Here is a 25021-nt window from a genome sequence, read left to right on the forward strand (position 1 = left end):
TGAGAGCAAGTTTGGGTGTGGTTAGGTTGATTGGTATTTGAGATTGAGATTGAGATTGGGGTAGGTTTGGGAGGCGTTGATTAGCACAGCGCAACACACAGCGCAGCAAGTACAGCGCAGAGCCTACAGAGCTAAACAACCCGCGCAAATGCTAACTACTACTACCTGGAACCCCTCACTTACCTCCAGACCATGTTTATTATTAGTAGTACAGTATTCTATGATTGCGGATAACTACGACACGGATATGTCATTCATTCAACTTGAAGAAATGTCTGCACATCTATACATATTCATTGTCAGCCATGCATGGATCCAAAGATGCTTTGTTTTACACCCATGACATCCTGACATCCAGACATCCAGACATGCAATGTTTTTGTTTTTGTGTGGGTGATCTCTGAGGTGACGACGACGACGTGGCCGTGAACATCGATCGGCATCTTATCTCCAAGGCTCAATCAAAAAATAAGCACATGACTGATGCTATATTGTGCAGTAATAAATATTATTCCTTAACTGCCGCTACCATTCTTCCTCCAAAATGGATCTTTATCAAGAACCGAACCCAACCTAACCTCACTGTGGAGGTCGCGTGCTTCTTAGCGGCAACGGGGAGTCCACTGTGCTGCAGCAAACACATGTACAGTGGCCCACACCTAACAGAAAGGCATGTGCAAGAGGAATTCTGCTGTTGGTAACCAGATAATGCTTCCATGGCAACAAATAGCATAACATTGAAACATAAATTAATCTAAGGACTCTTTGTTTTTTTACTCATCCAACAACAAGTCTAGCTTATGATCGGCTCGGGCTTCTCCGCAACGTTAACCTCCACTCTTGAGAAGCCAAATACAGTGGACAGCCCAGGGCAGTGGGCGCCTCACTTTGGGCCTGGCGGGCAGCTTTCAGCCTACTTGACGTTTTGCCCAACTAATGCTAATGCAACAACTGAATCAGCAACTTTTATCACGTCATTTGGGCACAAGACGCAAAACTGCCCAATAATTCTAGTCTAGTCCAATCTCATCATATCACATCACTACCTATCCTCTCGTAAAGCAAAGGAAAATGTCTGTTTTTCATGACCCCAGCCCCCCCTGCAAGACCCTGAACATGGAATCATCTGTTAGCGTCGCGCCAGACTCGATCTGTTTTCTTATTCCCCGTTTCTTCCTGTCGACGGGTTATCTATCGACTCGCTAGTCCCAGACACTATCGATGATTCATTCCAGAAGTAAAGGTGCACAGTTGGACCGAGCAACCAGCTGAATTGTCTGATTGTCTGAAACATGGCTGATTGTTCTTGAAATGAGCCTCCATAACATCAGAGACTCTTGCTTGCATCGATAATTGGTCATGGCAATCTGTGCCCTGGAGCATAAAATTTCGATCTCCGTTACCCTATACCGTAGCTTTTCACGGGCGTCAAACTTGAGTCGTGGCATTGCCATATTGATTTCGGAGAAGCAGCTTCCTATCTATACTAAACGAACTATAAGTTCTTAGATATCTTACCGCCCGGGTAATTCGTCACTCTCTTCAATTGCCGAATGATCTTCCTGCTGCATGATAATCCCTGCCTTATCAACACAAAGTCGATAACTTCTCCATAACGCAAATGCCGAAACCCACCTTCTGAAGAGGGAAATCATCATCGGAGCATTCAACAACATCTCATCCGTTCCTCACGTACCCACAGCTGCGACTTTTCTAACCAACTTCATATCATAACGACAGCTTAAAAACTACTAGCCATCATGGATTCAGCATATCTTGTTGGATTAGTTGCCGACATAAACTGCCACCAAAAGACCTCCAGAGTACGGAACAGTTGAGATCTTGAAACCGTTCGCACCATCCTCCAAATAGGCCATGAGCTCCTTATAACCCGACTTGGCAGCATCAGTGTTATCTGCAACAACTGTGGCACCCGGTTGCATACGAGGCTGAACCAGCTTGAGCGTAGGGAGAGCCAGCGGGGTCCAAACTACAAGTTGATTAGCAACAGTTGCCAGACGAGCAATCCCATAACGAAATCGAAAGCTAACTCACTGTCAAGAAGCAAGAAATCCACCTGCTCCGGCAAGCCTGTCTTGAGGGTTTCACGCAAATCCCCCTCTCGTAATTCAATAAACTTTTCGATATTATCTCCTGCTCGACCCCAGTTTTCGCGAGCCCGGACAGCCTTGGTAGGCTCATTCTCCGTAGCAATGACCTTTCCTGACTGCGAACCAGAGTTTTGTGCAACTGCCAGAGCGAGATAGATAGTACTGACACCAAACGATGTGCCTGCCTCGACGACAAAGCGTGCCTTCATAGATCGAAGTAGGAGATAGACGAATGCGCACTTGTCAGGATCCAGAGCGACGAACTTGTCAAGGGCGGTGGACGCAGGACCATCTGTACTGACGTAGGCTGGTTCATCGAGGGCTTGCTTGTGTAGATCGCGAAGAAGCTCAATCGTTGGCAAGCTTGCGGCTATAGAAGCCAGAGTTGTCTCGATAACGGAGTAGTCGGGCATTTTGATATTGGCACGAAGAGTGAATGCTGGCGATGAAATAGATAGAGTTGTTTAGGCCTGGAGTGTAAGGAGAACTTAATATAATCCAAGAACTGTGTGCTCAATCTGACACTAACTTCGATGTTATATAGAATTGATATCGGACCGGGAGTCTTGAGATGGAAAAGGACTCTTAACCCCGCTCCTCGGCATCAGATCAAGACTTCTCGGCCCCGGGCTTCCGCACCGAGTCACTCCAACGCCGATGTTGCACCATGATGTGAGTCACTTTGACTTTACCAGTCATAGTACGTTAACTTGAAATCGGACCCGAACTTCGGCTATTCCATATAACCAACAGGTCGGTGATATCGGTGAAGACCGTTTGATATTCTGAACTGCGCTTTGCGTAGAACTAAGAACATATTTTACTATATACGTTATGAAACTCTGAATAGCTTCATCGAACAGATGCAAATACCTGAATCTGTAATGTAAATCATGTCCATCCTTGAGTTTCGTTGCTCCTAAAGCAATTTGGTCGAAATCTCTCGTGTTCATATGGACGTGGATGACATGATTAGAACGATTGTATACTGACGAAGCATAAATAAGGAAACGCTGCCACTTAACAACTATAGCTCTTTATGCCTGAGAGGTAACTTAATCTTCAGGAGTTATATCAGTGTCTTGATTAGAATCAATTCGTCGAATAGGTATCTTGATTTTGGTTCGGTAGCTTGATTGTCGAACCAGACGTTGCTGATCTCTATAGTCTGGAATCACGATGTGATACCAAGGACCGACACTTGACACTCAAGAGTCTTTGGCTCGATATGCGATCTGAAGATATTGCTAGGAGCGTTGGACTTGGGTGGCATAACATGAAGTCAGAGTTGAAGTCGATCTCAAAAGAACGTGAAGGAAGGGTTCTAGAGAACTTATCGCAGGAACGAGCCATCAAGACCTTCGCTACCTTTTTCTTTAGTCACACTCATCTTTCTGCTCGTAGAACAGCTTATGCGTATTTGCAATGATCTGGAAGGTTAGCTTCTTGGCTGAAAAGGGGCGCATGAAATGTGAAGCGTGAGGTTGAGGCGGCCCAGCTTCAAAAGATCGCGGTCAGGGCCCTTTTTCGGACAGAAGAAGACCTCGGCATCTGACTACGAGGACATATATGCTGCATTGGGCTAGATGTTTGGGAATTCTCGACGTTATATGTATCAGTGCTTTGTTTTCAATGCAGACAATTCATCCAGACGAAGCAAAGATTATAGCCGCCATGTGATCGATTGGCGCGCCTACGTTTTCAGTCAAGGGGTACTTCATCTGTAGCCGATTTTACGTTCGTGATTACTATAAGTGATCTTCATGATATATCCTGGGATAAACTCGACCTTCTATTGTAGGTTGTGCAGCCCCCTGGCTGTGCTGTCCTTCATTTCTGCGCCTCTGGGTATAGTCTCAGGTACGGATATCCCACATGGACTTGGCACAAAGAGGAATAGAATGAATTCGCGTAAAAGACCAATAAAGTAGAAGCATCAGTGTATTGAATGCGTATATGGGGTACTGAAGCAGCCATAATTTCCGTGGATCTCCGCCTTGTGTCAAGCAATGTGAAAAACAAGCAATACCCAACGCGTTATGACTCCAGCATGTTGATCATGTTGCATCGCTTCACGGAAAATTAAACAGATTTGCACAAGATCGAAACAGGTGCGCAATCAGTTGCCGGTTTCCCGAATTCTCATGTCATTTTTGGTGGTGGGAATTACTGGGCCCTTTCTGTGGGTGAGGTCTGATATAGGACAAGGATCACTGCGTGTCAAGATATTCTTGAGACAATCGAGACTCTTTAGATGCGATTCTGCAAGTTTCAGAGCGTCGTCATCTCAAAACACCAAAAATACTTGAACATTAAAGACGATCATACAATATAAAATACGTTATTTCGTAAGCATAATTTTACAGTTTGTTTTTAACTTAGAGTATATACGAGTGTTTATGAAGGCATGCATGTAGTATTGGTACCTGGCATATAAATGATTCGTCGTCCGAATAAGCTTGGCAATTTATTATACTTTCCTCGGCGGATCCACGTTTAGAAGCCGGTCAGTATTTTTGGAGACGCTCCTTCCCTTGATCGCCACTATCGCTAATAACATGGATGTAATCATAAAGTAAGAAGGAAGGAAGGGGCGGACAGGTGACTTCCTCGCCTGCACCTACTTACCTAAGGCACCAAATAGTAAATCACTGGGCTGCTACGTTACTGAAACATCGACATCAGAAACAGAAGCTATTCGCAAACGCAGACTTGGAATCAATCATTCCATCCAGCCTGGCTACCTGGCCACCACTAAGTTACCATCGCTTCGATCCTGACTCGTGTTTCAACGATGCTTAACCCACTCTCGCCTTATCCCATGTCGTCTCGTCACGCAAATGCTAGTCTAACTATCCATCAAAAAAAAAAAGCAATGACAAAGAGCAGACGAAGTCCACTTTATTGCTTGACTTGTTAGAGCAGGTCGATTTCTCCGAGGCTGTCTCAAGATCGATAACTAGCCTTCCTTGACTCTGAGCCACACCAAAACTTGACGCGGAAACCTTGTCCTGGTCAACTTCGAGACGCCATGGGCCCGTGAGCTGCATAGCATCTTGCCTATTTTATCCCCGACAGCCCAGGATTATACATGCTCGTCATCTGCTGTGTTCGGCCATCAGATGCCCCTTCAGGAATGTCCAGACAGCCCCTGGGTCATTTGTTAACGGTGAGCCATCAAGACGCTAGCAAGACCATCCTGAACAGTTGCAGAACTTTTCTTTGGCACACGCCAAAACAAAACAAGCGCACAAACAGAACAAAGCCACTGTACTACCTTTGACACGTATCACTCCGACTTCAGCGACACCTAGCGTTTGTTATCCACGGCGCTTGGAATAAGGGTCGTTTGGATACAAGACGCCGCGTGGTAAAAGACTTCACAGACCAACCAAATCAACTTGTGCCTTGCAGGTGCAGACGCCAAAGCCTAGTGTCGCTGTTTCAAACTTGTGATTGACAGGGGTAGCCCAGGGGCCACCAAGCGCCGATTCTTGGATGGCTTAAAGGGCAACATGGGCTTGGCTGGTTTCCAGTGAGTGGATCTCGGTAATGATGTAACATTGGGGTTTTGCGTTGGCCGCCAATTGTACTGCGTTATTGAGGTTTCTCAAAGGAGGCACAAAACCGTTATTTTTTTTTACTGGTGATGATGCCCTGATGCATAGTTGATGTTTCTCGGCATTATCCTTGGCTTGAAGCTTGGCCTCGTTGATGCAGCTTCGTCTGGAGATGTGAATCTCTGGGGTTGGGCTGCAGAGACCAGCTGACAGCACGAGCTACCTGAGTAGCCAAGGGCACAACTATCTCGAAGGAGGCTTTTGATTTTCACAACCCCTTGCTTGGGCCATCTAGATTAGCTTATCACTAAGCTTGCCGCTATGAGCAATTGGAGCACAGATTCCATGGTCATCAACCGTACAACGGGTGCCGCTCCAGTTATCCAAGATTACAGCTCTGAGGCGGCTTTAACTGCTTATCATTGGCGGTACTGACTGGGGCCACGGTTTGTGGGCGATATTAACGGTTCTTCTCGCCCAATGCCTTGCGGACGAGAGCCGATGTTGCGCCTGCTTCGGCACTGTCGAGAAACAGCACCCAAACACCAATTTTAGGTATACCAATCAACCATGACTCTCGATCAGATGCCCTTGCAGTTGTAAACACCATTATGACTGATTCAAAGCAGATATGGTTTCGCACCCGACTCACTGCCACTGCAAGTGTGCCAGATATTTGGCTATATTCAGCTCTAATGTGAGTAAACAAGCTGACTGAACAGGCATATGCATTAAAAAACCCACCGAGAAGAGAAAATCTGAGGATTCTAGGGGGTTCTTGGAGTTAGGCTCTTGCGTTTGACTTGGCGACTCTGTACGTATCGTCGTACAAACAGGCTTCTATACACTAATACTAAACAGACTAACACTTGGGGGCCCTGGTCCCTGGTCCCTGACGCCGAAACCTTAGGCCCACGACCCCTAGCGCCACATCCCCGCCATGGATCTTGCGGCTCCCTCCTGAAGCTTGATCTGAAATATCCAGGCCACCAGTCAGAGGGCGATATTCTATTGTTCGATATTCTCCTATTAAACCCACTTCTCCCACCCATTGTTTGCTGCTGGACGGCCATTCTCATTCTATTGTTCGGGTTATTCATTGTTTGGAAGACGTCTCTTTGAGTCTTTTTATTATTTTCTCATTCTTCCTTTCCCTATTTCCAGTTCCTCTTTGTACCTGCTAGTCAGTGACAATTAGATTTAATCCTTCTCACATTCATTGTTTATTCTGAACTGTGTATCGCAAACTTGCGAATACTCACACGACCGGTCCTTATTCAGACATCACGAGAGGAGCGTTGATCGCCTCACTCCTCTTCTAGCACTCTCTTACTGCTTTGTTTGCCAATACAAAGCTCACCTTCCTTCCAATTCGAGCCCGGTTTATAACACGATCGAGTTCCCAACAGAGTGAAACGGCTGGAACCACTTCACATTACTCTCACTTCAACATAACTTTTTTCAAACAATTTTAACCACAAAACGAACATTCAATTCATCATGGCTTTCCTCAAGACTTTCCTCGCCTCTCTGCTCATTGCAGCTCCCTTGGCCACCGCGGCCCCCGTGGATGTTGCCCAGACCATTGGCAACATGGCCGAAGCTGTCGGTAGCGATATTGGTGGTGGACTTGGCGAAGAGCTCGACAAGAAGATGGGAATCAGCGCTTTCCTTCGACCTATGCTTTCTAACCCTGACTCTCTCAACATTATCCCTAACCGATACATCGTTGTCTACAACGACACCTTTGATGACGACGCCATCGCCGCCAAGGAGTTCTCTATTGCCTCCGCCATCAAGAAGCGAAACCTCAACAAGCGAAGCTCCATCGGCCAGGCCATGTCCACTTCCATCAAGTCCTTCCGCATGAACACATGGCGCGCCATGTCCCTTGATGCTGATGACATGATGGTCCAGGATCTCTTCAAGTCCGACGAGGTTGCCTACATCGAGGCCGACACCCGTGTTCAGCTCAACGCTGCCATTGCTCAAGTCAACGCACCCCCTGGTCTTAACCGTCTCTCCCACGCTCAGGCCGACCAGGAGAACTACATCTTCGACGACTCCGCTGGTGAGGGTATCACTGCTTACGTTGTCGACACTGGTATTAAGGTCGACCACAGCGAGTTTGAGGGTCGTGCCACTTTCGGAGGCAACTTCATTGACAATGTCGTAAGTACACCAGATATCGTGAGACTAGACCTGTAACTAACTGAGCAGGATGACGACGAGAACGGTCATGGCAGTCACGTTGCTGGTACCATTGGTGGTGCTACCTTTGGTGTCGCCAAGAAGGTTGACCTTGTTGCCGTCAAGGTTCTCGACGCCTCGGGCGGTGGTAGCAACTCTGGTGTCCTTCAGGGCATGCAGTTCGTTGTTGACGATGTCAAGAAGAACAACCGTGCTGGCAAGGCTGTTATGAACATGTCTCTCGGTGGTGACAAGTCCGAGGCCATCAACCGTGCCATTGAAGCTCTTTTCAAGGCTGGTGTTGTCCCCGTTGTTGCAGCTGGTAACGAGAACGTAAGTTGACCCTTCCACCAACGCTCATTCATAGATAGCTAACAACACTCACAGCGGGAAACTGCCCTGACTTCTCCTGGATCCGCCCCCAACGCCATCACTGTCGGTGCCATCGATGCTACTTCCGATCAGCGTGCCGATTTCTCCAACTTTGGCCCTGAGGTCGACATTTACGCCCCTGGTGTCGATGTCCTCAGTGTTGGTATCAAGTCCAACACTGACACTGCTACTCTTAGCGGTACCAGCATGGGTATGTTTTACTTTCTAATCACTCCCGAGACAAGTCTCATGCTAACACTTTTATAGCCTCTCCCCACGTTGCCGGTCTCGCTGCCTACCTCATGGGCTTCCAGAAGCTCGACGGCCCCGCGCAGGTTGCCAGCCTTATCAAGAGCCTTGCCGCTGAGAGCGGTGCCAAGGTCCGCAACAACGTCCGTGGCACCACCGACGGCATCGCCAACAACGGCAACCAATAGACGCACCGTCTCAGCATCATTAGGGAAATAGGGATAAGGGAAAGCGACAATTTTTCTTTCGTATTATAAAAACATATTTCAGGATACTTGGCTAGTTAACCACACATACCTGACTCTTCTACCCCATCTCGTGTGTTTGTGGGTAGGATGTAATATAGGGTGCACTCATGAATGGCCTCATCATGTGCATCGGGAGTTTTCATTTCGAAACAAGCGCATTTGTTTGCTACTATAGATATGGATGCTACGTAACGACATCATAGATCTTCTGAACTGTTGCAATGCCTCCATCGAGTGACAATGTGAACATGTAACTGTTTGACTTTCGGGAATCCGAGATCCGATAGACTGACAAATAGCGAAGAAGAACTGTTCCTGCAGCAGCCCGTGCCTCAAAATAGCACACGATGTAACCTTTGAGAGACGGGATCCAAGCTCAGGCACGTTTGATGTAGAGGAATGGCCCGTTACCGGGAGATCAGCTAAAGCATGGCCTGGTTACGGTGTCACATCACATTGCCCCCAAACCGTAAACATGAAACCACACCCAGACGCATGTCATGCCTTGCTAGTTACGCTAGGGTCAACCCAAAGAAGGAAGAATCGTCAAACAATGTTTTCATGGATATAAATAAAATTCTACAAGGACATAACTAGTGTTGAAATGTTTGCTCGCCGCCACCGGCCTATCGTACTGGAAAGTTGTAACGATAGACTTGTGGCGTTGACGTCGCCTCGCGGCGGAAACCAAGAACAAGGATTTTAATTTTCGCACTTCTTCGGCACAACCTTAGTCATGAAAGGACTAGATTGCAATTTGACATCCGTGCAGGAATTGGGAGGTTTTCAAGACAAAAGACAGACAGACAGTTCACATTAGTATCGGGGAACGGGGGACAACACTGAAATTGGCAACGCGGGCTGTATCGCGCGTTGCTCGTAGTATTAACAAGAGTATAAAGCCCAGCACCTCGCTCAACGGGCTGGTCCCATGCAAAAAGGGACTTGTGCTAAAGGTGGGTATGTACGTTAGGATATCGTTAAAATAAAAGAGTTGGTGCCGTGAAAGAAAAAGGCAAGATTAACTCGGCGCGCGCATAATACTACAATTCTTCGTGACCCGTAATCATGGGGGTGGCCTTTTCGCGACCCGGTAGGAAAACGCTGGCTTCCCTAAAGATGTGATCGAACCTGGCTCCAAAGAACCAAGCGGTACCAAGCTGGATGAGTGTTAGTTGAGTATGGCCCTGGGAGCCAGAGGATTGCGTACCATGAGACCCGAAATACAGACCAAGGCTGCAATGACAACACCGAAGAGAACAACGGCCTCGCCAGCATCCATGGTGGGCTCCTTGTTTTGTGCTTGGGCTTGGGTAAGAGTGAGCTTCTTGGGATCTTGCTTAGGGAACAGGGTCTCGATAAATTGCTCGATCTGTCGTTCGTTAGTGGTGGACGTATGTAGCGAGAAGAAAAAAAGACATACCTTTGCACATTGAGCACTGATGGCAAGGAAGTTGGGGTCGCGAGGGTCATTTTTCTTGGCGATCTTTCGGGTATATCGCTTGAAGACCTCACACACGGTAAAGAGGTTCTGGGTGCATTCGAACATGATCTTGCAGGCATCGCCCTTTGTGATCTTGACGTTCCTCTTGAGAACCTCAGGGTTGCGGAAGACGAGTTCCAATGTGGCAATAGCCATGCCTTCGGGAATGGCAACAAAGTTAAACACACTCTGGTCCTTGATGCCCGCCATGTAGAAGAGGCACTCCTCGGAGTGCTTTAGTGCGTCGAGGACCATGTGGGAGACACACTCGATAGCCTTTGTTTGTTGGGCAGGGTTGAACATGTCTTCCCACTTATCAACGTGCTGGCTCCAGATCTCCTTGGGGTACCACCTTCGGCCGTCTTGCCAGTCCTCGTGAAGATCTCGAATGATGTTTGTCTTCTGGAGGAACTGACCCATTGACTCTGTAAGAGAAGGACGCTCGGCAAGCTTGGGGTTGGCAAGCTCGGATTCGACAAAGAGGCGTGTTAGGCCTTCACCGACGAGACCAGCAACGTAATGGCAGTACAATTCGTACTCCTCAATCGTCTGCACACCATTCTTGATCATCTCCTCGTTCTCGGCGTAGTCAGCCATGCCGTTACCCATCTTGCGAGTCATGTCTGTGATGATCTCGTGATAGGGGGCCTTGATCTTCTTGAGCTCGGTGATAACAACATCAAAGTGCTCCAGCAGCTCCTTGTCCTTCTCTTGACTCTCATGAAATTGCCAACCATCCTCGTTCATAGTGGTATGGAAGTTTCGAAGAATAGGGATCTTCTTCTCTAGTGGCAAGGTCATGTCATCCTCGATGGTGTCTAGGCCACGGAGGCAGAGGTAGAAGAGAGTGATGGGGACGAGGAGTTCGTGGTTAAGCTCTTGAATGACAGCCGCAAAACTGCGACTTGTCAAGTTGAGGTAACGGAAGCATTCTTGCAGCTCTGGTGACTCGGTGCTGGGATCGCGCTCGTGGACGGGATCATGCCAGACCTTCCTGAGGCGTCATTAGACAGATTCTTCGAGAGGATGCGCCATAGGAGTATAGGCTTACCATTGAATAATGGACCGAAGCTGGTAAGGGTGTAGAAGGTAGTAAAGGTAACCCATTGTGGCGGCGTGTGTGAATTAGGGGGAGGGGGGAAAGGAGAGGTTAAAGTAGATCGTGTGAGAGGAAGAAGAAGCAGTGCACGTCTTGTTACAGCCGTACAAAGTTAGGTGAACGGGAGGTAGAAAAGGTTATATACCAATTCAGTTATGACCAAGTCCCGGAAACGTCTTGTGGTATTTTTGTTACCACACGATGCTTAGAGGAGGAAAGAAGACAGATAAATGCGAGAAGCAAAATAGGTCAGGTTGACCTCCGCTCCGGATAAATCCACAAAATATGCAAGAGCTCAATTTCTCGCCTTGGAGGTGGATATGACTAATCCTTGTAGAGCGATACGAGAGTGGACATCAACACCCCGCTATGTGCATTAATCGTCGTATTCGGTTTCTCTCCTGCAGTTGAGTATCAAATCGGTGCAGAAACTCAATCTCATGTCAGATTTGGGTATGCAACAACGGAGAACCATATGACATCTTGCACGGATCTCGCAGCTTGTTAGCAACCGGAATGCCGGTGCTAATATCGCCCCGAAGAGCAGTTTAACTGCCGGTCCGGACACGGTAATCGTGTTCGACAAAGCCAGGAGAAACACTCAAGCGAACTGATCTTACTCCTACCCTGGTCAGACAAACCCTGAACATCGAAACAAACATGTTGAATGAGCCATCATGTATCTGGTGTGATGCAGTTACAGCTCTCAGAACAGGCCAAGATCTCCATGCCCCAGCTGCCGAACAGCTTCCAGTGCCAAATCGGTGCAACTGTCTGACCTTGACCGCCTTGGAGCGACCATTCAAACTGTTCGAACAAGAAGAGCTTTCCAGTGATTGACAACGGACCCCTATGCATGTAGACGATCCGGACGCCCTGACCGCCCTGCCGGGTTCAACCCAAGCAAACTCTACGCCTGTGCACCAACTTGACTGCTACCGAACAAGGTTCGATTGGATTGGATGATTTGGACATGGCAATTGTTAATCTCGATTTTGGGAGAGGCTGCAGTGACTAGGGGAAATTGCGCTGCAATGCTAGTCATCTGCCACCCAGTTAAGAGACAGGGGCTCGTGAGATACAACCCGACGGGAGGACTTCTGTTCTGAAGCGGCTATTTCTACCCGTGTTCCAGTAGGAAAGGAGTCTTTCATGTACAAAACTGTTGCTTTATCCTGAGTTTTGAGCCTGCTAGGCACCTGACAATTTATCAGCAAGAGTGCATGGGTTCGTTATATGGAAGCCATCATCACCAATGTATGTATGTATGTAAGTAGCATGTTGCATCGTACAAATCGCTCACGCTCTGTGACTTGCTATAGCTAAAAGACAGATATACAAAGCTTTGTCCACAAATCCGAATCCTCAATGTGATTGTTGTACTGAAGTTTTCACGAGATGTGTCAATCGATTGACTTTTGGCTGATATGTCTGTCTACCTACCTATGTATCAGACCATAGAGAACATGCCTTTAGTGGTGGAATCGATACTATTGCCACAGAAAATTTTAGAGATTTGCCAAACTCTCCAGTACTGGCTATTAACATACTGATGTACCTGCCTGGATAGCAACTGACTTGTTGGTCGATTGCTCGGGTGGCCATTTCTTATAACTGAATCCTTGAAATGTTGACGTGGTGAAAGAGGCGCTGTTTCTTCACCTGCCCAGTCACTGCCCCACCATTACGTAGACGCTAATACGTACCTGTTTCTCAAGACCTAAAGACCCCTCCTTCTCCAAGGCTGGGCTTGGCTGGGCCGTATTAGACTGGGCATGAAGCCTGAAGGAAGCCCAGGGAGGAGAAAGTTTCTTAGGTCGACTTTATACCAGGAAATTTCCGCCAAGCCAAGACTGAGCGGGCAGGCGGTCATTTCAGGCAAACGACGCCATCATCATTCAACATTTCCCTTTCTCTATCTCCATTTTCTGCTTGATACAGTGACTCTTCCCCCTCTCTGTATTCCATACTTTTATATCCAACCCATCTGGGCTACCTTGACAAGGTATCTCTCTGGAAATCTAGTTTATACAAAAAACACCAATCTAGAGCCTGGGAACACCATCCATCATGGTTGTCGATACCGCCTATTACGACACCTTGGGCGTCCAGCCCACAGCCACCGAGCTGGAGATCAAGAAGGCTTATCGCAAGATGGCTATTGTCCATCACCCAGGTTCGTTCACCTCTACATCAAACGATCCATACCTTTCCTGTGAAACTAACCATACCGTGCTTGGCAGATAAGAACCCCAATGATCCCACCGCACACGAAAAGTTCCAGGCCATCGGTGAGGCCTATCAGGTCCTATCCGACTCCGACCTACGAGCAGCATACGATAAGTTTGGAAAGGATTCTGCGAGACCACAGGAAGGTTTCGCCGACCCCGCCGAGTTCTTCAGCTCCATTTTCGGAGGCGAGGCTTTTGTCGACTGGATTGGTGAGATTAGTCTCATGAAGGATCTTACAGCGACTATGGATATCACAATGCAAGAGGAGGAAGAGGCTGCTGCCGCCGAAGCTGCCGCCGCCACCGAGGGTGCTGGAGAGGAATTCCCTGGAACCGAAGATGCCAAGAAGGAAAGCATGAAGGAACAGGAGAAGAAGGCCGAGGAGAAGACCGCAGCTGACGCAGAGCAACACGCCGGTGCACCTCCTCCCCCTTATACTTCTGCTTCCGTGAGTGACGATAAGGAAACTAAGCCTGCTTCACCCGCTGCTGCTGCTGCTGGTGCCGCTGCCCCTCCTCCTGCCGCTGGCCTTTCCACTGAAGCTCCTCAACGATCCGATGCCACATCCCCCGCTCCATCATCGAGCTCTCGCAACCGAACACAGATTCCCCTCCGACCCGCACTGATGGACAAGTCTCACTCGGACCTCCTCGAATCCGAGGCTGCCAAGGGCGAGCTAACAGAAGAGGAGCTTAAGCACAAGGACAAGAAGAAGGGCGGTCTGACCAAGGAGCAGCGGGAACAGTTGGCAGCTTACGAGAAGGAGCGTGCCAAGATTCGACAGGATCGTGTTGATACCCTCGCCCGAAAGCTTCTCGACCGTCTCAGCGTGTGGACAGAGACTGACAAGGGTGCCGATGTGACCAAGGCATTCCAGGAGAAGATGCGCCTCGAGGTTGAGAACTTGAAGATGGAGTCTTTTGGTATCGACATTCTACATGCCATTGGTCAAACTTACGTCTCCAAGGCTTCAGGCCTCCTCCGCAGCCAAAAATTCTTCGGCATCGGCGGTTTCTTCAGCAGACTCCGTGACAAGGGCACACTCGTCAAGGAGACATGGAACACCATCAGCAGCGCCATCGACGCCCAACAGACTATGGAGGACATGGCCAAGATGGAGGAGAAGGGTGGTGAGGACTGGACCGACGAGAAGCGCGCTGAGTACGAACGACGTGTGACTGGCAAGATTCTTACCGCGGCATGGAGGGGAAGCAAGTTCGAGATTCAGAGCGTCTTGCGCGAGGTTTGCGACAGCATCCTGAACGACAAGAAGGTCCACCTGAACAAGCGACTAGAGCGCGCACAAGCTCTGGTTCTCATTGGTGACGTTTTTGTTAGAGTGAGTCGAAGAATTCGTGTATTTTGTTCAAATTTGACTAACAATTCCTAGGCTGAGCGATCTCCCGAAGAGGAGGGCGACTATCTCGTCTTTGAGCAACTTGTCGCCGAGGCTGCCATGAAGAAGGACAAAGAGGAGGATCACAAGAAGAAGAAGGACCGCAAGTCCTTCCATAGTCACAGGGACAAGGAACACAAGGATAAGGAGCCCGCCGCTGCTTCAACGCCCTGATCTACAGCGCGTGAGCAAGAAGAAAGAAAAAAATCCGCTATATATATTTGTTCGAGGTCGAGTGTGGATTGCACAGCGCAGGGGAACAGGACACCCGTGTGATGAACGATAACTATAGAGGAGCGCGATATGGTACTGGTTTAGACAGAATTTTCATGATGCTATTCCCCCTTTGTTAATATGATATTACAGCCATTTTCTCGGGAAGCCTCCAAGTAGGTATAATGTAGTTCTCCTGTTATAGACAGATGAGAAGCGTCGAGTTAATTTAGGTAGGCAATATAACTTTCGGACGTATTTTACAACGATGCCAAACCGGACTACAGTTTAATGTTATATCCGTCTCTGTGTATATCAAGCCAATCTGTAGTGCAATAAGAGTCATTCAGTTGAGTTGAAGATTGGAGTTCGTCTCCTAAAAAGTCCATGTCCATTTCCTATTTGACAACTACTTGATTCTTCTAATTCCTTCTTTTCCTAGTATGAGAGTACCCTATCACGGAATCCAAATAAGGCAATTCTCGTTCCAGACTCTCATTCTCTGCAATTTCCTTCAATGATTTCCATCTCAGACCCGCCTGTTTTTGGCGTGGAAAACTTCCTTTGGGGTATCTGTTATACATACTATGTATTCAAAAACAAAAGCAATACGAGCAAAAGGCACAAATCTCTGCAACAAATGAAAAATCAGAAAAGGTGCCCGGGGTTTCTTTATAGGGGCGTATGTCTGCAGTGTCGATTGTTTGTTTTGTTCTGGGGGGCTTCTCGCGAGAGAAGACGGAGTGAGTCAAGATCGTGGAATTGATGGCTACATGATGGTCATGAAGTCGCTGGCAAGCAAAACGCGGTTGAGAAAAACAAAAGAAACACAAAAACGATTGCTTGCTTGTCCAACGCCTTGTATGCCTGCATATTCTTTTATTCCATTGACTTCGTTGATCTTCAAATTGGTGGTCTTTGTCGTGATGCCCTGAGGCTTGGCTTGTGTGTATATAGTCGAACGCAAGGAGAGAAATTTGTTGTGTGCGCATTACCGACTGAAAATGCTATGATGGGTATTGTAGCGATTGGTGAATGTCAAAGTGGTGCTCGGCGATGTTAACTGCTGTCTGGCTGCAACTCAATGCCACTATCACGGTCTTGTGAGCTCTTTTCCCAAGGCAGAGGGGGTTCATCCACTGGACTGCCGGGATCAGTTCCGAAATCATCCATCTCGGACAGATCGTCGTCTTCATCGTCGTTAAGAGGAGGCAATATCTGACCACCGAACTCGACATCTGTGACACGGACCTTGTATTCTAAAGCCTTCTGGCCCTCCTTAATAAGAACCTCGGTCCAATTGAGACATCGCTTGATGCTCTGGTTGATCTTTTGACTATCGACGAGGATGTCGCGGTGCTTGGATAAATCAAGCTGCAGGCGATCCTCGTCGCGCTTTCGTCGCGCCATGGCCTTCTCCATCGCTTTCTCGTCATTTGGATCGAGAGGAGCTGAGACAGAATCAGTTGACATGTCAGATTCGTCGAGCGAGTCGTCTTCCTCTTCAGACGGTGGCTCTGAGTCCTCCTCCTCGCTAAGATCTGAAAGACTGATGGGGATGTCCGTCAATGCTGCAGAGGTCACTCGGCTAGAGGCAGCTGAAGCGACAGCAGACAGCCGACCTGACCTCGATAGTCGCCGGAATCTACGAATCTCGGCCTGCTGCTTGCGCATTTGTCTTTCTAGAGTGCGATTTATGGCTTCGAGGGAGGCATTTGTGATTTCCAAATCCTGCACCTTTCGTTCCCTTCGGGCATTAGCCACCAGATCGTTCACGGGCTCACCATGGCTAGACTTGGTAGGGCTCTGAAGGTCAGGCTGGGACTCATTGTCCTGTGTGTCCTTTTCTTCATCCTCTTCCTCTTCGTCGCTAATGTCCTCTGCCATCTGAAGAATGGACGCCATTGTCAAAGCTGGCTGTATAGTGCCAGGGCTACTAGGGGGTGACAGTTCATGCTGTCTTCGAGCTGGTGACATGGGCAGCCTTGGTGAGTTAGAATGATCAAAATTCGGCACACTTCCAGCTCGCGCATGACCTCTTTGCTTTTTAGGGGCCGACTCAATGCTGACCCGTCTTTTGGCAGTGATGGACGCCGCAGGAGCTAATAGCGGTGGAGAAGCTATCTGAAGCGGTGACACTACTTGCGGTCTGCCGCTAATTCCAGACGCGACCGCATTCTTGAGAATAGAGGGATTTGGCTGAGCATTCTTGGTAGGAGAGTGTGGCCTTGACGGTTGCGAGTTATTTGAGTGTTCGTTTGTTGAGCTGCTGGTGCTTGGACGTTTGGACTGCAGCCTCGAACTGGAGGCGTTGGCTGAAGTAGGCTTTAGGTCGAGGTCGACGCCATTAGCATAAAAGAACTTTGAAGCTAGAGGCTCGGGTGCGGCGTTTGATGCTGAAGTATATGGCGCAGCAGAAGGGCTAGTGGCTTTCTTGAATTCCGAAGTTGCTTTACTGGCATGGAAGAAGTTGTTCGATTTTTGAGAGCCTATTGAGGGGCGACCGGACGGCTGTGATGGAGTCGGAGCGTCGCTGGCACGAAAGAATTTCGCATCTGGATCTGCAGGAGATTCAGCTCTAGATAGCCTCCCTAGTGAGGTCAGAGAGTTGCGAGGATTCCAAGTCTCTTGGTCCAAACTTGGCGTTCCACTGGGCGTCGTGGTGTTGCTATTATTGCGGCTTTGTCGACTGCCAGATCGGGGAGTGATGGCGGTTTCGTCTCGATGCGAAGCGACAGCGGATAGTCCCTGGGTCGATCTTCGAACCAGAGGAGGTGCGCCTACTACAGAGCCCTTTGATGTCGAGGCAATCTTGGGCGTCAGGGGCGTTCGTCCGACCGTCTTTGCAGCAGCGGCGCTGAGTTGAGGGGGACGATGTCTCGATTCGCTAGGAGCCATTTTGGAGGTTGGAGGTGCGGAACTCGACGAGGTAGAACGGGTCGAGGTAATTGTTGCGGTTACTGAAAGAACATGTTGTTGGTTCGGGTCGTGGAAGCCAAGGGATGGCGACGACGTGCGAGTGTTGCCAGCCGAGGAGAATCGGGGACGAGCCTGAGCTTGAGCCTGGGCCTGAACCTGGGTCTTTCCAGTAGTGGCCTGTGATCTAATCTTTGGGAGAGGTTTAGACGAGGCGACTAGTTTATCGTTTGTCGAAGGAGTCAGGGGACGTCGAGTGCGAGGCTGAGAAACAGAAAGACCAGGAGATGTAGGACGAGAGGATGACGAGTTGATGGTGTTTAGAGTGCGCATCCTGTCCGTCCACGAGTTGGGTACAAGTCGGAAACGAGCAAGCCTCGACTTTCTGTCTGGGCGGGCTGGCTCAGGCTGAGATGACTAGTAGCGGGACGGAGCGGTGAGCTCTCATTGGCTGGTGATCAAAGCGGTAACAAAACAGGTTAAGGGGACCTTCAGTAAATTGTGCTGGGCAATGGCCTGGAGCGCCTATGTCACAGCGCTGATGATCACTAGAACGCTAGCGGTCTCTGGGTAATTAGAGTTCCAGTCTTCAGGGAGGCCACTGTCGAGGCGACCACGTCAGAAAGGTAAAAAAGTAAACAAAGGCACCTCGAGAATCAGAGACAGGAGACAGGACAAGACACGAGGGCGGTGGGGGATAAAAGTCTGGTGGCTCTTTTTTGTCTGAGGAGTATGGAAAGCGGGGGGACGTTTTTCTTTTGTGTCTTGCTTGTGCTTGTGCTTGTGCTGCAGGTAAGAGGAGACGGTAGTTCACAAGCAGCGTATAGAAATAAAGACGTTGTTCACCGCTAATAATGAGCCGCGGTATATAGAAGCAGAGGTCACAGAGAGGTAATCGGAGAGTTGTAAGAGTAGTTAGGAGGAGGAAAAGTAAGGGAAGGGAGGCGAAGAGTCACAAATACGACCAAAGCACGGAGATGCTAGGGACATTGCTCCATAAGATGCCTTTGACGAGAAACTAGCGGGATGAACGGATTGTGTATTCAGTCATGGGCATGGTTAGGATAGGACGAGACCATCCGTATCCTTGCTATGCTTTGTCCGTCAAGCCTGTCTCCATGAACTCGATCATGCTTTACCGACTTGTCAAGATTGTTTCCATTGCTGCAGTACCCCAAGTTACACCCACATGTCATGCTATTGAAACACGTCTCATATGTGCTTCAATTGACGTCTTTGACTGGTTCTTATCATCACGAAACATACCTGGCGGTCTGCAGATGCCGTGATAGGTTAGCCAGATGTTTGACTTGACTACTGTATACAAACTCTGTATCAATCTGAACATAATTGATGAATGGCCTGGTATAATAATTATCCAATTCCCCTTTCTGATGAATCCTCAATGAAGCCTCTATCCACTCTTTATTACATTCTCATGCCAACCGAGAGAACATTGATCATGAGGCGACCCCTGCTTGTCAGGTCTTCATCTCGTCCCCTGGTTGCCCTGGTCCCTGCCAAATGACTTATGCTACTGTCGATCTCGTGGCATGACTGTTGGAGGCAACCTACCATTTTATTAACACCAACATTAGATTCATGCCCGAATCAAATACCGTAAGAAAGAGCATCAAGAATTATTTAAACTTTGCGGGTGAGGCTGCAGAAACCCAGAGTATATTCTATGCACGGTGTTCTGGAATTATTCTAGCTTTCCCCATTTCATCTGATGCTAGGGATACCCGATCATTATTCACATGGATACCATATTTCGGCTGTCTTTTTTTAGACCCGGGAGGCGTTACAGATATTCAAGATCCCGAACACGGATGAAGTTATGCAAATCCTCCTTTAACGGGTATCTCTTAGCTTCCGTCTACACCAAAAGAAACTATCTTGAGAGGTCGTTATTGATACTCTTGACCTCGAAATATTATACGTCTCTATTCCCAGCAATCCGTTCACTGAGGGGCACTATCAAAGACCCTGGAATTCAACCTTCTCAGCCAATCAATATCTCTCCATAACAAGGGCTCCAGCTTTATTTCGGGCTTTTTTCAGCTCCAGCTCCAGCTTTGAAATCAAAAGTCTGGACTTTTTTGCTCTGCGTACCTTTCTCCAGGCCCCCCCCCCCACTATTCAAACCCATACACTTTCTTTTTCCTTTGTCCGCTGACATCAACAACCTCCGAGGCGCATCGCAAAGTGGCTCGATGATTCTGCAATAACCAGTCCACAACCCACTCCTCTTCGCCAATCGACCCCAAACTCTACAAGTCACCTGGGGCAAAAGAAAGTTCATCTCGTCTTGTCTTGTTTCTCGTTTCTGTTTTCCAGGTGTTAGTCATGGGCTACATTGGTATCTCGCTCATCGTCGCCTCTGTCGTTTGGGTCATCGTTCGCCCGCCATCATGGATGCCAGAGCCGCTGCAGGTCCTCCTGCGTTGGAGAGGAAGCGGTCCTCCTGCTATTACAGCCAAGGACAAGGCTAAAGCTGAAGCTGAGCATGATTCCGATCCTGGACCCAGTATCATGGTGTCGGATCACGAGGTGGAACCGGGCCCTCGACTCCGGGCTCGTCCGGCCGACAACCGTACCACTCAAGACGTCAACCAAGGAAAGCCTACCATTCCAGCGACCAGTACCTCGTCTTCTCTCAAAGCTGCCAAAGGCGATGTCTCGTCTATGCTGCCACCTCCCCTGCCAAAGGTTGCGCCCTCACCACCAACTATCGCCGAGCCAGAGGAGGAACAAACGACTCCAAAGGCTGTCGCATCGAATCCTCCATCTATCAGCGTTCCCAGCTTCAGCCTCGACAATGCTCCTATAGCGCCCAGCTCCCACCCCGCGCCGCGACGAAGCCCCACAGCGCCGGGTCCCGCATCATCTCTCGGTCTTCCTACCGCGCGCCAGCCTTCCATGATGCCTCCACCTCCTCCCCCGGGACGTCTTCCTCCTCCGACATCTACCGCGAACCCTCCAGTCAGTCGTATGCCCACGCTTTCGCAGTTCCCTGCTATGAACTCGCCGCAACGAGCTCGTGGTCCTGTGCCGAACCGAGGTCCTCCTTCGTCATCATTAGGAGGAGGTCTCGCGCCGCCGCCTACACACTCCGCCAAGCCCAATAAACCAAGTCGCAAGGTGCTTCTTACACCTGGCCATTCACCTCTCGACTGGGCTCGCATTTCTGGACCAAACGCCGACCTTCGGGGTGTCGAGCCCTCAACACCATATCTGCGTGTCACTCCATCCATGTTGAAGCGCATGACGGGTCGCAAGGGCAAGGATGCCTGGATGGCGCTCAACGGCAAGGTATACAATGTCACACCCTACGCTGATTTCCATCCTGGTGGTATTCCTGAACTGATGCGTGGTGCGGGACGTGACGCAACCAAGATATATGGCGAGGTTCATCCTTGGGTGAATTACGAGACTATGCTATCCGCTTGTCTGGTAGGCCTTCTCGTTGAAGAATCCGAAGGTGCCGAGAACCAGATGGACCAGATGGATTAGACGAAAGGAGTTGGGAACTGAATTTAGACAAAGAGATGCCAAGACTGCTTCATCATTTATGATACAGAGAACGAAACTTGAATGTATTAGACCATAACGCTTGCGCCATAGAGCTCCCTGAAACAGATAGATATATATGTACACTAGACTAGCTAGAAAGATACCCCACAGAGGCCGGTCTCTACCGTCTCTTACCAAACCGAAACTTGAGCTCATCATCACTGTCGTCACTATCGGCGATTTCAACAGCCATTCTCGTTGGTCGCGCCCGTTTTGAAGGTTGTTGTCCAGCAGCAGGCTCTGCTGCCGACCGTTTGCTTCCCTGACTACTACTAGTAACCCGGGATGCTTGGCTCTTTGTGTTGGCCTGCGACTGCGACGCTGCAGCTTGCGCTCCGCGTGTTCGTGTTGCTGGCGCTGACGATCTTTGCGTAATTCCACTGTCCTCTTCGTCACTGCTGTCAGATATAATGGGGACTGTTCGCTTCTGACCGCGTGTCGGGGCAGAAACAGGAGTTGGCGATGGCGATGGCGATGGGGCTGAAGGCTGTGTCTCTCTGCTTGTAGGTTGAGTTGTGTTGCTCTTCCTATGGTCTGTTCCCTCATCCTCAAGCCAGTAGTCGTCGCCGACACCAAACTCCTTTGTCTTGACTTGTGTCAGGGGTACAATGGTCCTCGCTGGTTGTCGTCCTGCCGCCTCGCCTCTCGGTCTGAATTTCTTGAAGTTCTTCATCCCATTCCATTTAGGATTCCATCTTCCATCGCGAATATCTTGTTCCCTTGTTCGGCCATTGATGGGCTGTCGCACTTCCATCTCTTCCACTATGTTGAGCCTGCGAATCTCTGAAAGGTCAACGTCGTCGGGTAGATTTGCCATATCCTCTTTTTCTGCTCGAGCACGGGCTTCTTCTTTTTCTCTGTTTTGAGCAGCGATTGCCAGAATGTCGATTTCCTTCTTGATCTTCTTTTTTGGTGTTGGGACTGCCTTGGGCTTTTCAGTTTCCATCTGCTCAGCTGGTTCGCCCATGTCTTCACCTCTTTCTATCCGCTGACGCTTGAATTTCTCGGCCGCAGTTGTCATGCCATCCATGAGATCATCTTCAGGCAATGGCGAGGCTTTTCTCTTCCGTTGCGACGAGCGAGTGTTGCTGGATGGCTGAGGCTCAGGAGAGACATCCAACTCTTGAGACACAAACAATCCTTCTTCCTCTGGTTGTCTTTGTGTAGTAGGCTGGGTCGCAGGCTGAGCCACAGGTACTGGAGCCGGGGCCGGGGCCGGAGGGATAGTGTCCATATCAATATCACTCTCATCGTCGAAACCCGTAAACCGTTTTTTGATGGGCTTCCTTGTTCGTCCTCGACGAGGTGCGGTTTGTGTCTCTTCAGGCGGTGGTGGGGACTGAGCTTGCGTGTTCAGATTCTGTGAGCCGCCTGATGCTTCTGCTTCTTGTTGAATGTGATTCGGCTCCTGGGTATTATGGGTAGACTCGACTTCAAGGGGTCGTCGAAGGATACTCGCATCCTTTATGAGTATTGCCTCCAAGAATTCGCTCTGCTCAATAGGACGATGGTCCAATCTCAAGGACACAGTCCTAAAGAACTCAACATACCAGTTGATGGTAGCTCCTTTCGAGGGTATAAAACGCACAACCACGACGCCTTTGCCTTCGCTACCATCATCAAAAGCGCCTAGGCCTTTCTCTCCAGCGACACCCTTGACATACTGCACAAACTCGTCCACTTCAGTTTCCATTGGTATAACTTTGCGTATCAATGCTTTGCCGCCACCATTTGTAACAGGTGCTAGTAAGTTATCATACTGGACCTGGTCGTAGAAGATAAAAGTGTACCCCTCAAAAATGTCTCTTCGCTCTGGGTCTGGAGCATATGTCGAATCTGGATGCTGTACAGGCTCACCACCTCTGGGTGGCAAGTGCTGCAAGGCATCGGGCCAGTTTTGGACGAGGTCTTGTTCCAGCGGACTTAGCTCTGTGGCCTCTGCACCTTCTGGTAAGGTCCCAGCTTCAACCACAGCATCGAGGAAAGTCTCTGTAACTATATGCCTCCCATTTATCAGGGCTTGCAGTCCTTTAGCAGTATTTCGCTTCTTCGAAACAACATGTGTGGTTGTGTTGATATATTCGTGCACGATCTTGATATCAAGCTGCTCAAATCTCTCTCGAAGCGTCGCCAACGGGTCTGTTTGAAGTTCCTTGCTAGTAAATGAAAACGCAAAGACGATTGGTTCCCACGAGATGCTGCACATAGATGGTAAGCGGAGTAACACCAGATGGGATGAAACGGGTTACCAAAACTTGTTTGGGCATTTTCCCATAGTAAACTCGGCCTTATCTCCCTCGATCACCTTTTGTGTGCCATTTAATTTTTCTCCATTGACGACGGTGCCTATTTTTGTCGCGAGGTCTTCTATCGTGAGGGTAGAGCGGCTCGAGGGGTTGTGCGACTGGCCTGGTTCGACGGGGCTGACTGTGATGGTCAAGTGTTTGCGCGAGATGGTGTTGTGCGATATAGCCAATTGGCCAGCTATTTCGAATATCAGCTTGCGATTGTATTCTGTAGAGATGGATACTTACGTTCTGCTGCTGTTCGGCCAAACAAATATGTTTTCCCTGGTCGCAACCACAGCTTTCGGCCTAGGGAGGCTTGGTTAGACTGGGTACGTGGAGCTTGAAAGGACCTATTTCTCACCGTCAAAGGCCTCAGAGTTCTCCAGAATCCACATCTCTGGGCGTCAAAGTGCGACGCGACGTCGCTCACGATTCCATATAATGTTTTTGACAAGGAGAATTATGACGTGAGGTTAAGATCGCGAATCTTGCGGGGCGAGGAGCGCGTTCAGGACAGGCAGTCGCGACGCCTGATCACGTGGCTACCCTATTCTCAATCATTGTTCACCCAGGTGGGTGAACAGAACAAAGACCAGTGTGAAATACATTTCCCTTGTTCTCATTTCAAGTGCTTATAATATCCTGTTAAATATTTGATAACAAAACTCTCTTGTTTGCGTGTTTCAACAAAAAGTACATCAATGACAATTTCATGACCCATAAATGTCACTATGCAGACATCTTCAACGTTTTCTCGCTCGCTGCTCAACCATTGATGTTTATATTTAGAGCATCTCTCATGTCGACAATCCTTACAAGCGACATACAGATCATAAACATAGGATTGAGAACAGATGCACTGTTCTCCAGAGTTAGTAGCTGGTTTTTGTAACAGTACATCGGAACAATGAGCAACGCATTTCCAATAAAGTACGGTTGCTTCATGGACCATACTTGACTGTGTCGAATGAATGATTGAATCTATCGTAGATAGAGGCTAAGATTAGGGGTCTCTATATTAACTATATCGAAGAATCTTTGGCAATGACGAGAGTCTAGCACGCTCAGAGTACAGTAACCGGAATCAA

The 25021-nt window shown here is 48.8% G+C and overlaps 7 protein-coding genes across 7 annotated transcripts; 3 read left to right on the forward strand and 4 right to left on the reverse strand.

The window, feature by feature from the left end:
* Positions 1-1784: 1784 nt before the first annotated feature.
* Positions 1785-2524, reverse strand: FGSG_09383 (uncharacterized protein; the record flags this gene model as incomplete). Its single annotated transcript, XM_011330060.1, has 2 exons — positions 1785-1990; positions 2056-2524. The coding sequence occupies 2 exons, from the start codon at positions 2522-2524 to the stop codon at positions 1785-1787; spliced, it is 675 nt and encodes a 224-aa protein (XP_011328362.1).
* A 4647-nt stretch (positions 2525-7171) lies between these two features.
* Positions 7172-8670, forward strand: FGSG_09382 (uncharacterized protein; the record flags this gene model as incomplete). The annotated part of the gene is made up of 4 exons (XM_011330061.1): positions 7172-7843; positions 7904-8194; positions 8249-8444; positions 8501-8670. The coding sequence occupies 4 exons, from the start codon at positions 7172-7174 to the stop codon at positions 8668-8670; spliced, it is 1329 nt and encodes a 442-aa protein (XP_011328363.1).
* A 1103-nt stretch (positions 8671-9773) lies between these two features.
* Positions 9774-11320, reverse strand: FGSG_09381 (squalene synthetase; the record flags this gene model as incomplete). The annotated part of the gene is made up of 4 exons (XM_011330062.1): positions 9774-9890; positions 9941-10102; positions 10154-11207; positions 11265-11320. 4 exons carry the CDS (start codon positions 11318-11320, stop codon positions 9774-9776), a joined length of 1389 nt encoding a protein of 462 aa, XP_011328364.1.
* A 1769-nt stretch (positions 11321-13089) lies between these two features.
* Positions 13090-15291, forward strand: FGSG_09380 (uncharacterized protein). Its single transcript, XM_011330063.1, has 3 exons — positions 13090-13488; positions 13556-14883; positions 14935-15291. Exons 1-3 carry the CDS (start codon positions 13383-13385, stop codon positions 15112-15114), a joined length of 1614 nt encoding a protein of 537 aa, XP_011328365.1. The 5' UTR covers positions 13090-13382; the 3' UTR covers positions 15115-15291.
* Positions 15292-16212: 921 nt separating this feature from the next.
* Positions 16213-18402, reverse strand: FGSG_09379 (uncharacterized protein; the record flags this gene model as incomplete). The annotated part of the gene is made up of 1 exon (XM_011330064.1): positions 16213-18402. One exon carries the CDS (start codon positions 18400-18402, stop codon positions 16213-16215), a length of 2190 nt encoding a protein of 729 aa, XP_011328366.1.
* Positions 18403-20318: 1916 nt separating this feature from the next.
* Positions 20319-21750, forward strand: FGSG_09378 (uncharacterized protein). Its single transcript, XM_011330065.1, has one exon. It carries the CDS (start codon positions 20419-20421, stop codon positions 21583-21585), a length of 1167 nt encoding a protein of 388 aa, XP_011328367.1. The 5' UTR covers positions 20319-20418; the 3' UTR covers positions 21586-21750.
* A 16-nt stretch (positions 21751-21766) lies between these two features.
* On the reverse strand, positions 21767-24328 carry FGSG_09377 (uncharacterized protein; the record flags this gene model as incomplete). The annotated part of the gene is made up of 5 exons (XM_011330066.1): positions 21767-23177; positions 23310-23843; positions 23895-24129; positions 24180-24239; positions 24295-24328. 5 exons carry the CDS (start codon positions 24326-24328, stop codon positions 21767-21769), a joined length of 2274 nt encoding a protein of 757 aa, XP_011328368.1.
* Between the last annotated feature and the right edge of the window lie 693 nt (positions 24329-25021).

Source organism: Fusarium graminearum, chromosome 4 (assembly GCF_000240135.3).
Source record: "Fusarium graminearum PH-1 chromosome 4, whole genome shotgun sequence".
NCBI classification, from domain to species: Eukaryota; Fungi; Ascomycota; class Sordariomycetes; order Hypocreales; family Nectriaceae; genus Fusarium; species Fusarium graminearum.